At 45.1% G+C, this 12,069-nt stretch overlaps 1 protein-coding gene across 3 annotated transcripts in view; it reads left to right on the forward strand.

Annotated features, from left to right (window-relative positions):
* The window catches only part of Clrn1 (clarin 1), a 36,092-nt gene that overhangs the window by 3,430 nt on the left and 20,593 nt on the right, over positions 1–12,069 (forward strand). Inside the window, exon 1 of one of the 3 annotated variants that reach the window (XM_040754393.1) lies at positions 11,135–11,367. The exons of the other annotated variants lie outside the window; for them this stretch is intronic. Within the exon in view, the coding sequence (XP_040610327.1) occupies positions 11,340–11,367 (28 nt within the window). The 5' untranslated portion in view covers positions 11,135–11,339. Of the gene's footprint in view, positions 1–11,134; positions 11,368–12,069 lie in introns of those variants that run through there. 3 annotated transcript variants of the gene reach the window in all.

Here is a 12,069-nt window from a genome sequence, read left to right on the forward strand (position 1 = left end):
GTGGCTAGTAGTCATGTAACCATCAGTTGCTATAGATTCATATTTCAATTCTATTGGGTTTATACCTGTATTCTGCTTGTCTAGACTTTTTTTCTTGTACTGGGAATTAAACTCTAGGCCTTGTATATGGTCAGCTAATGCTATACCATGAAGCCACTGTCTTGACTTCTTGCTTAGATCATCTTTGGCCAGTAGAGTTACAATGTAAGGCCTACTAGCTACATTAGGAAATAAAAACAAAAAGAAAAAAATTAGTTGAAAGCCACTTAATATATTGTTTTCTTTAATTAGGACATCCAGAATACTATTGTATAACAGACAATCCATATAAAAATCGTTGAAATGTTCTACATCTATTTATCTTGTGCAGTCTTTGAATTCTAGTGCATGTTGACACAGCACACCCAACTAGGACTGGCCACATTTCAAATGCTTGTTTTAATGCTGCTTCATTGTACAGAATAGATTTAGATGGAGATTTACTCTGAATAAACTGGCTATTGACAATGTCGATATTTTAGATGACATTTTGATTGGCTGTGCTGGACAAGTCTATGTGTGTGATTTTTATGTGCAGTGTTTGTGTCACTTTTAAAGCCTATATTTATGGTATAACACGAGAAGGAAGAATGAGCAAGAAGAGCAGTTTGGCAGCACGGTAATGTTTGTTTCTCTTAAGTGTTCCCTGCTGACCATTCTATCTCTTTTAATTATAACAGGAATCTGCCCCGTTAGCATGCAAAGTTATGCTGGGAAAACTTCTGCCTCATTTACTCTGGCTGATTCTCATCTACTTCTGGGTCAGTGGTTCATTGGCTGGAGGTCACTAGCACTGCTGCCCAGACCATGATTTCATTTATTATAATGACGGAATGTTGGCCTTTGAAGGCAACACAACTGGTTGACACAGTCTATAAAATTTTAATGATAATGTTTAGATATCAAATGCAGCCATCAAGACAGAAACTGCCAGTTTTGAGCGCTATCTATCTGTCTGTCTGTCTGTCTGTCTGTCTGTCTGTCTGACTCTCTCTGTGTATGTGTGTATATGCATCCTATATTGTTGGTTTGAAACACTGCATAACATTATCAAAATATGATATTCAAGAATCATATAGTATCAATCATTCCTAGATATAGTGATCTGTTCTTTGCCAACACAGTTCAATGAGCTGGTAAAACATATGGAGTTGGGTTTTTTTGATATGTAAAAAATAGAATTTAATCAGTCATGTATCTCAGCTCCCAACTTCAGTCATGCTTTGAGAAGCATTTAAATTTGGTCACTGAGACTGAAATTTATAAAAGCTTCGACAAAGCTGGTGTACTTCATATTTTAGAAAAGCAGAGGTCCTGTACCAACTGAGGTATTCGGCCCAGAATACAGGGTGGGTGCTTAAATTCCTTCTGTGAACAAGAGGTGACTTCCTGAACACATTGTGGTATAGAATAGTTGAGACTTGGGGGTCATTGTGACCATGAACGAGAGTTGGCACTCTGTCTCTTCCAAGTGAGGCCCATCTTGTCTTCAGCGGACCCGTCCCATCCAGGCTCCCTACCCTCTCCAATGATTTTCCTGAAAGAGCTGAAGGCTTTAATGCCCTGCTAATGAAACATTTCCCGTTCCCTCCCTTCCTCGGCACATGGCTTGTGTGGGTGCCGGCAAGAGGAGATGGGTCTGTGCGAGAAGCCTGTGTGGCTTGTCTAAGTCCTCCTGCTGGGAGGAAGGAACCATTTACCCGCAACGCACAGGCCTCCTGTCCTTTAGTCTGGAGACACTTTTACCTAGACTCATTCACCCGTGAAATCGTCGGGCAAATAGACACCTTCCTTCTTTTCCATTGAAACAGTGAATGGAGCAGACATGTGAGAAGGAGCCACCTTTGATTTCTCCCGGCCAAGCAGCCTCCTGCCCTTCCTAAACCTTGCCCCTACTGTTCTCAACATCTACCGTGTGTGTGACTATGAGCATGTGCATTTCTGCTCTGTTCCCAGAGAGGTTAATCCCCAGGAGTGGGTGCTGCTCAAGAAAGCCCTGCCCCCAAACAGGGGCATGAAGCAGAGAGTAGTGACACAAAGGAGGACTCACACGTGATCAATGAGTGCCTCTACTGGATCAAGCAGCCTAGACTGGACGACTCTCTGCGGGCTGAGGCTCAGCCTCTTGGCGCTCTGACCATGCGTCCGTATGCTTTTCTTCTGTCGTGAGATGTAGGTAGGACTGGTTTCTGAACATCTCCTTCAACTCGAACGTTCCATGATGTACTCGGTTATCTGCTGGTTTGGAAGAGGTCCTCGTGTCCAGCCTGTCTAGTCTCTGTCACTGTCTTCCCTGACTGGCAGATTTCAGCCACCGTTTTGGGAGGTAGCAAGTTCTGTGAGCCCCTCTTCTGGCTGTGTCTCATGAAGTGTTCTGAGGCGTGTGTCAGAACCCAGGCTCCTGTCTCTATTGAGGAGACTTTCTTGCCTTTTTTGGCCACTCTTCGGGCTTTGTGTGTGTGTGTGTGTGTGTGTCTGTGTATGGTGTGTGTGTGTGTCTGTGTGTCTGTCTGTGTATGGTGTGTGTGTGTGTGTGTGTGTGTGTTGAAAGTGACAGGCTGAAGAAGGATCCAATGAAGAAACAGGTGCTTTGGAGTTCAGCAGCAACAGGGCTGCTGGGTTTCTGAGAACAGCCAGCTGCCTCCTCATCTCCCAAACACCTGAGCCCGGCCAAGGGACAGTGAAGGCTGAGAGGGGGGAGGGGCTCCTGCATTACTTTGTTTTTCTCTGCAGATTCCTAGCCTGTCCTCCATGAAGAATCCCCCCCAATCTAATTTCTCATACTAAAAGCGACAAAAAAAGATCAGTCTGCTTAACATTTCAAAGGTATTCTTTACCCAGAAGAGGTTCTACCTGCTATTCTGTAAACCCTGAGAAATGTCAGGAAAATACCTTTTAAAAGGCAAACATCGATCTTCCCCTGACCGTCACTGCTCCCTTCTCCCATTTCCTTATCAAAAGACCAACAGAACCAGCATTGCTAAGAATCACAATTTCAGCCATGTGGGCCAGTGCATAAAAGTGCTAGGTACCAGCCTACCCTCCCTCTGAGTCACCTCCACACTAATAGCTGGGCAATTATTGTCCCAGAATAGCTGGAAGGAAAGCCTGGATGACAAGGTAATGCTTTGTGGGGGGAGGGGTTGCTGCTTTTGTTTGTTTTTCCTTGTGGAGGTGAGGTAGGACAGTGTCTCACTATACAAGCTTGGAATTCACTGTGTAGACCAGGCTGGCCCCAAACTCATAGAGACATGCCGACCTCTACTTCCTGAGTGCTAAGAATAAAGGAATGATTCACTATCTTTAGCTATGTAGACCAGGCTGGACTCATACTCATAGAGATTTGCCTGCCTCTGCTTCCTAAGGGCTGGGATTAGAGGCGTGTGCCACCACACCTGGATTAAAATTTATTTTTGAAGTAGGACCTATAAATGGTACATATTTAAAGTGCCAACTGATGTTTGATATGTGTAACTTTTCTAGACTTTTCTTTTTTTGTATCTATGAGAGCTTTCTCTGAATGCATGTATGTGCATGTGTGCATGGCTGGTATTTGTGGAGATCAGAATATGCAGTTGAATCTCCCGGAACTGGAATCAGTCCAGCCCTTTAATATGTGTGATGTTTAAATTGAGATAACCATACCCATCTCTCCAAACATTTGCCACTTCTGTATTGGGAAAACTTACCAAATCCCTTTCGGAGCTTTGTACAATCTCCAGGGCATCATTCCATCTATCATTACTTCAGCAGCACAGGGGCTTCCTGATCCCACCTAACTGTCTCACAGACATTGACCCCTCACTCTTCTCAGCCTCTGGTAACCGCCATTCTCCTCCAGGGCCGTCTTAGTCACTGTTCTATTGCTGTGAAGAGACACCATGCCCAAGGCAACTCTTCTAAAGAAATCATTTAACTGGGGCTGGGTTGCAGTGTTAGATTAGTTCCTCATCGTCATGGTGGCAAGCAGGCAGGCAGGGGCGGCACCGGGGTTAGAGCTGAGAGTTTTATATCCTGATCCACAGGCAGCAGATAGGGAGAGGAAGAGACTCTGGGCCCGGCATGGGCTTTCGAAACCTCAAAACCAACCACCAAGCAACACACCTCCTCCAAGAAGGCCACACCTCCTAATCCTTCCTAAACAGATCCACCAACTGGGTTCTGAGCATTCAAACTTATGAGCCTGCGGGGGCTGTTCTCATCCAAACCGCCGCAGGAGCCAACTTCCTTATATTCTGCATACGAGTGGCACCACCGAGCACTTGTCTTTCTGTGCCTGGCTCCTGTCAGTTAACGGAATCGTGATCCTAAATAGATGTCTTAGCAGGAACCCTGGTGAGTCACCCAGCACTTGTATGCTCTTGCAGGAGACCCAAGTGCTGGGATCACAGGTGTACACCTCTACCAGCTGGCTGGATAAGTTTCTTAAACAGCAACTGATATAACCAGAACAGCTTAACATGGGGTTCAGTACAGTTAATTTTTATTGAGTGGATAATATACTAAAGGCAGCGAAAGGAAACAGGTGGTTTTATTTTTCTTTGCTTCATTATGAACCCAGATTTAATATTTAAGGTCAGTTTTATGAGAATTTTAGGGGGAAAAAGCAGGGCAAGCAAGGTATAAATCTTGGCATTTACCCTGAGGAAAGAGAGAGAGGAGAAAAGGTCATGGTTTCAAGAGAGCAAGCACCAGGGTGGTGGAAAGTGTGGGCAGAGCTTCAAAGAAACCCTGACAAAGACCAGAGTGCCAGTGGGAGGAGCGTGCTTTGGCCTATTATCTGAAAGAAAGAAAGGGAGGAAGAAAGAGAGAGAGAGAAAGAAAGGAAGGAAGGAAGGAAGGAAGGAAGAAAGAAAGAAAGAAAGAAGAGAGAAACCATGCTCGCATCTTCTGGAAGGGGAAGTGCATTCTCCCATTAGGGAGATAGTTAACCCTTTAGCATGTCTTCAGTAGAATCAGATTTCCTGGTGGTGATTGACACACCCTGCTTCCTTAAGGGAGGAGATAGCAGTATATAATGGACATACCTCTGGAGAAGTTCAGAACACCAGGCCTCTGCTGAGGGCCAGGAAGAAGTAGCTTTCACTTGGTAGGCCTCAGCAAAGGCCAGACACGTTCACTTTCTCATATGGTGATTTGAATCCTGAAGCAGGGCTTCTCTTTCTAGGATCCTCAGAGAAACGGGGTGGTGTTCAAAGTTTACTAGGAGGGAAGGTGTCCGTCCTCAAAGCCTAATACCCATCTAGCTACCTACTATGACCATGTTAGTTCTCTTGGTCAAATACGGCATCTGGAAGCTCTGGAAGATCACAAAAAGTTCCCCTAATCATCTAAGGAACCGGTATATGACAGACCTGAATTCCAGTTCATGTGCAGATGATAAACAGGACTCTTTCCTCATATTTTAGTAAGAGGAGCATCAAAAATACCCAGAGGGTAGTTTTTTGGTCTTTTGGTTTTGTTTGTTTTGTTTTGTTTTAGCCTGTGTTGGTTGTTTTTCTGTAGTTCTGGGGTCCAAACGGGGCAGCTGTTCAGATCACTCAGCATCTTCTTTAATGTAAAGAGGAAACCTCACAAGAACTGACTCTTAAATCTGTTCCTTACTTTAATTCAATCTCTAAGTATCCAGACGCTGGTTTTTTGACCTTTGGAAGATAAAATAGTCAGTCCTGCTTGATAATGGAGATTGAACAGGTCAGCCGAGTCTTCGAGCTATGAATTACATGTTTACAAGTTTAGGTTTAAGGCAAAGACATCGGAGGACACTCTGTTTAGCTAACGGGAGTCTTTATGATGTGACCACTAACCCATTGCTGTAACTAAAGCAATGACTAAGGCAATTAGCGAAATGGAAGACTTCCCTGATGAGTCTATAGTTTCACAACTCAGTTATCATGACTCATGATAAAAACTAGGGCCAACAAGACAGACTTAGAGCATCAAATGCAAGTCTCCTTCGTTTCCGAGACAGGGTCTCACTGTGTAGACCTGGTTGTCCTGGAACTCACTACAGTTGGTCTGGAACTCAATGAGATCCGCCTGCCTCTACCTCAGCAGTTCTGGGGTTAAAGACTTGCGCCTATTAACCCATTATGCCTGGCTTAAAGTCTTATTTAAAAAAAAATGAAATAAATAAAATTTCATTGTACCTTAGAAAAATCTGTATTTTATAAAGCTATAATCATATTTTATAAAAAATCACACATATGTTACTAAGGCTTCTTGAAAATTTTATGCATAATTCCTTTTGGATGAAAAAAGAGTTTTGTGTGATCCTGGACCCTGGGGACATAGATAGATAATATAGTTACACAATTCCAGCGTTTTTGCAGATGATGGATCGTAAAGAACCTTAGTTTAAAACAATTAGTTGGTACATATATAATTTTGTCATTTATTGATGCTGAAAGCAAATTTGCATAAGAATAAGATGGGTGTGATCATTTATTTTTACATAAAGGAGTAAGTCTTGGCTGAACTTAATACATCAGGACACAGAGCATTTCAAACATTGTTCAAAGTTGATCTATATTGTGATTTTATGATTGTCATTGCTGAGACTGCTACTTTGTACACACCTGTAGTACAAAGTGGAGGAAGGATGTGTACAGCTATTTCAGGAAATTGTCGGAAACTCAAGCCCAATCCAAGCCAAAATGTAGTTACACACACTTTTGCAGGTCAGAAACTCAGCTAGCAACTTTTAAAATGAAACATTCTAACACAATCCGATCCAAAGACTAGTTTGACACTTAGACGGTAGGAGAATACTAAAAACACTTTGCTTCCCATAATTAAGCCGTCATGTGCTTATTAAAGCAGATAAACCCTGTATGGACGGTGAAAGCACTGCGATTTGTAACATAAGATAGCCTGGGCTGCGGCCAGGTGTTCCAAGGCAGTGGACACTGTCCTTGTGTGACGTAACCGTGTGTACCATGAAAGGTGTGCTCCTTGGGAAGACCGGAAACTGAAATGGAAAGTCACGCCGTGTAACCTGGAGTTCCACCTGAAACACCTCAGGTTCGCTACACACGTGACTCTGAATTAATTTCTACTCATTCAGAAACTCTTTATTGTTGCCAGACCTTTTAAGTCACCAGCATCCCGTCATGTGACCCCATATTAAGAAACCGGGCACCAAACAATGGAAAACCTTGCTTCCCATAGATACGCAGCTAAGTGCCCAGGCTGGTTGTGGCAGGTGGGATACACTTTCTTTACAGGTATGATGGAATTGAAGAAGCAAGCTTGGTACCTGGCGGACTGATTTATTCAGGGGTGGTGCTCTGCTCCACCTCAGCATGTCATAAAGGTGGCAAAGCCGTTCTCAGAAGTTACTGCCCCGGCGCGGTCACACCCCTGTGGATTCAGAGACGTTAGCTGCGCTCTGTTACCAGAGACACACGCTACGTCACGTCAGCTGTCCCCTGCAAGCCACCATGGGTGACTAAGACTCACCAGTGGACCTGCCTGCAAGGAGGCTTGAGCCAGGCGGACGCACCTCAGCTGAGAGTGGGTCGGGTAAGGCTCTGTCACACCATCCGGGCGCCTTTGAAGTTCAGGGTCGCAGATTTCATTCTGTCAAGCCACCAGGAGCTTGGCTCAATACCTGGCTGTGAGCTTGTGGTGATACTAAGCAAGACCGAATGCATGGGGCTTACGCCAGGGAACATCTCTTCTGTCAGATTTTCATAATGACTGGCTGCTGATGGGCTGGGGGGAAAGTCAGATCAAGAGTGTTTCTGTAGAGAGAAAGCCGTCTCTCCTCCTCTTGCTCTCTTTCAAGGAAATGAATGGCTGAGCTCCATGAAGCACAATCGGTCTTTAAAAATAAAAATGACTTTTATGTCGAGAAAGACAAGTTGAGAAGAAAGGCAGACCCTCTGATTCTGCCTCTGAGGCTTTCGTCTGGGCAGAAGTTGCTGTCGTTGCTGACATCCTGATCAGAGGCCGCCCCTGTTCCCAGAGTCTCTCAAGTGGCATTATCTGCATTTCACATCTGGCAGATGAAGGCAAGAGGGCCAACCAGACCAAAACTGTTAGATCAGTGGTCTGTGAACCTGACCGCGGCTCAGCAGCACCCGGGGAGCCTTTAGAACAACTGATGACGCCAGGCTCTGTCCCAGGGTTATTGGATCTGGCTCGGTGGGGCAGAGGCTGCAGGGATGGGTGGGTTTAACAGCTGCCCCGGGTGAGTGAAATATCCTCTCCTAGTTGAGGGTTGCTGGAGTGATGGCAGCCAGGACAGGTGACAGCAAGTGAGTCTGAGAGGTCAAAGCTCAGTTCCAGACAGGGCGGGAAGCAATGTTTAGCATTCCACATTTAGGGAATGTTTCTGATCAAAAGCAAGTTGGGGCCCTTGGCTTCCAGCCATTAAACTGTGCATGCCCTTGATGAAGCTGGTGGATAAATCTGCACTGGGAAAGAGGAGGCATTCTTTCTTCACACATCTGCCCACCAGCTACATGTAAATAGGTCCTTGTAGCTTGGGCCAAAGAGCCAACTCCGTCCGGCTCTGCTAGAATGGCTTCTGGTCGCTCACCCCAACCTGGCTGAGTCAGTGAAGCCACCTAATTTGCAGAAGTTAGCTGAAGACCTGAGACACGTTCTCTCACGGCCTGAGCTGAAACAGAGCCACCATTTTGACTCACATCTGCTAGTCTTCTCTGAAAAGCCCCTCGTCCCTCCAAATAGTCCCGCAGGGGTCCCCTCTAGCAGTATGCTATCAATACGAAGATCATTTCAGACAAGCCATTGCAAAGAGCGCCCCAAGTCTTACACACAGGAAGAAGAAACAAGAAAGGGATCGGTCTGTCGGAGGATGAGGAAAGTGGGTGACAGGTATCAAATAAGTAACGAGGGAGCAAAGACTCCAGCATTTTAAAATAGCAGCAGCCACCTACCTGATGATAGAGAAAAAAAAGGGGGGGGGGAGGAATCTGTACTACAAAGTGGAAAGGTCATCTTAGTTGATTTCATGTAATCCAAGGATTGCAGTGGGAGGAGGGGCTTTGGTCCCAGCATAAAGCATGTAATGCGATCACCGCACGGCCCCTGCCCAGTCCCGGGGGGTTGGTCCTCAGACTAGAGCATGCAGACACTCTGCACTGCGTGATCACATGCCACTCTTGTCAGAAGTGCAACCCTCCTGCTGCTCTCATCAGGTTAAAGAAATATTTAGGCAATTACTGCACATTCCCAAAGAGCTTCTACATCAGCAATCTCATTTGTAGTTTTCATAAGCGCTGTGACATTTCTTCCTTCCTTCTTTTCTTTCGTCCTTCCCTTTGACACACAATAGTACATAGTCACTGAGCACAGTGAGGTGCCTCAATACGTGTGTGTGTGTGTGTGTGTGTGTGTGTGTGTGTGTGTGTGTGTGTGTCATAGTGATCAAATCAGGGTAAGGAGATACACTCAGAATCTTCTCTTTGATACCTTGAAATATGCAATGCAATTTTGTAACCAGAGTCACCCTACTGTGCAACAGAGCATACTTCTCCTGCCTAACTGGAACTCCATTGACCAATCTCTCCCCAGCCCAGCCTCTGGTAACCACTATTCAGTTCCCTATTGCCGCACCTGCTGTGCAGCCTGCATCCGAGAATGTAGCGAGGTGGTCGGGATAGATGACACAGAGACCAGTTGGTTGCTTTAAGAAAACTTTATGCTTCCCAAGTCAGCTTAGGAGAACTCCCCAAGAAAAAACGCTTCCCTTTTTAAGGATGCCATCCATCTCCATACAATTCTCCAACAACTCTCCCAGACTTCTCACCCTCCTGGCTGGTGGTTTAATCTCTGGTCCCAGAATCGGGGGAGACACAGCAGGGAGCATGAAGAAGCATCTAGCCCCGTAGGGGGTGTCAAAGTCATGGTTTTTCAGTGAGCGAGCCCTTATCTGAGCCCTATCAAGAGCTTTATAGCACTGAATTGTTTTCAGTAAACATTATCTCACAGCTGCCTGCTCCCAGGCCGAAGGGGAAGTGGGTCTCTGTTCAAGGTCTGGTGTCCCCACACCCTATCTCTGTGAGATTGCTGATTTCACTATCTGAATTTACAGATATGGAGGCTGAGATGTTTAGAGATCTCACAGGTAGTAAAGGCAAAACTTTATTAGACCCAAAGCTTCATGACCCCAGAGTGATGCTCGGCTCAACCTTGCCCTTCCTCCCTGTCTGTTAGCATCACCAGCACCAGCTTTTGCTTTGGTGATTCACTATATTTCAGTCACTTGACACTCCTGAGCAATGTTATATTATACATAAACTCATATTAAATTTACTAAGTCCTGTTTTTAAACTACCAGAGTAAGAAACATGACAGATCGAGTAAAGGGATAATGAAGGCTCCGAGTAAAATATAACAACAACAACAAAAAAATCCAGCAGCTAGAACTAAAATAGATTTTGAAGCAATTGGAATGAAAGCCATATATTTGGGGGTATCAAATAAAACATGAATTAGTGACAAGCAATAAAGGAACACATGTAGCATTTAGTAAAAAACAAACGCTTTTCATCTCTTTTTCAGTTTGATTTATTGAAAACACAACTTTACCTATAGGATAAAAATTTTTCAAGCTAGAGAGATATGTACCACTAGATATGGGACACTAGGTATGTTAACGCAGGCCTGTAGTTCCAGGATTTGGGAGGCTGAGCAGGATGATTTTGAATTCAAGACTAGCCTGGGTTACTCAATAGGTATAAGGGTTAGCCTACACTACATAGAGGCCATGTCTCAAACAAACAAACAAATTAAAAGTCAGGTGGGAACACCTGACAGGGACAGGAGCAGGGAAGACTGCAAAGGCCTTCACAGGTTTGTGTGTGCAGAGATTCAAGGCCTGAAGTGTCCCCATCTGGGCAAGAGACAGGAATCCAAGGGACACAGACCCTGTGGCATGATTGCATGAGAGCAGATTTCATACACAGAGCCTCCCTGTTTCTGTGTTCGCATTGCAAATCATTAACCAACGACTTACCCAGCTCTGTTGTGAAACAGTGGGCTCCTGGAGCAGGGATATGACAGCTTTTCTTGGCATGTCAGTCCTGCAGCCTGGATTTTCTTCCCCACCCTGTCTTTCCAGGAACTTAGAGGCCTTCATTCTGCTGTCAGAAGGGTGAGCCCAAAGACCAGTTACTGGTTATCTTTCCAGATCCATCTGTGCTACTGTGTGCCCCAGCTGTCTGCTTCTCTTTGTTCCTGACTTACAGTTTATTACATGGATATGCACACCTTGCTCAGCCATCTGCCCACTGAGGCTATCTAATTGACTTCAGTGTTGGCGAGTGTGAATGAAGACACATCAGCGCCTGCACAGAGGTGTGTGTTTGTGCATTCTCTGAGGTGAGCTCCTAAGAATCAGAATGGCGAACACTGATAATCTGAGTCATGCTAGGTTCTGGAACAGCCAGGTACAGCCATGTGCAGACAAGCAAAATAACCTTGGCCCCAAACTATGCTGTGTATAAAAATCTCAAAATAGATACCAAGGGGTTGGGGGAGATGGTTAGGTCAGCAAAGTACTTTCCATGCAAGTGCGAGGACCTGGCTCTCATCCCCAGAATATATGCACTAAATAAACTAGATGTGGTAGGCTTAGTTTATAATCCCTGGGTTGGAGAAAGGAAAACAATCAGATATGTGGCCAGCTGGCAAACCCACTGATATATATCAGTATCCTAGAACATTGCACCCTTCAGGAAAGCTCCTTAAGTAGGAAGGTAAACAATTCAAACAAGCTCCAGGAAGTTCCTGAAATTGACAAGTTTCACTAGGCCCCTCCCTTCCAGAGTAAGCAATAAAAGCTGCAGAGATGACTCTGTTCAGTTACCTGTGAGAAGCACAAACCAGCTCTGCGGCCTGAAAGAAGTTTGTACCAGAGCCACTAGGCAAGGACACTCCAACCCGCTGAGCTGCCCCTAGGCTATGCAGGAGTTCCAGGTTCTCCAACTCGTCTGAGCTGTTGCCCATGCTGGGATGGGCTTTAAAGATGCAGCTAGCTGTCCTTCAGTCATTTCTGTT

Source organism: Mesocricetus auratus, unplaced genomic scaffold (genome assembly GCF_017639785.1).
Source record: "Mesocricetus auratus isolate SY011 unplaced genomic scaffold, BCM_Maur_2.0 Super-Scaffold_100011, whole genome shotgun sequence".
NCBI lineage: Eukaryota > Metazoa > Chordata > Mammalia > Rodentia > Cricetidae > Mesocricetus > Mesocricetus auratus.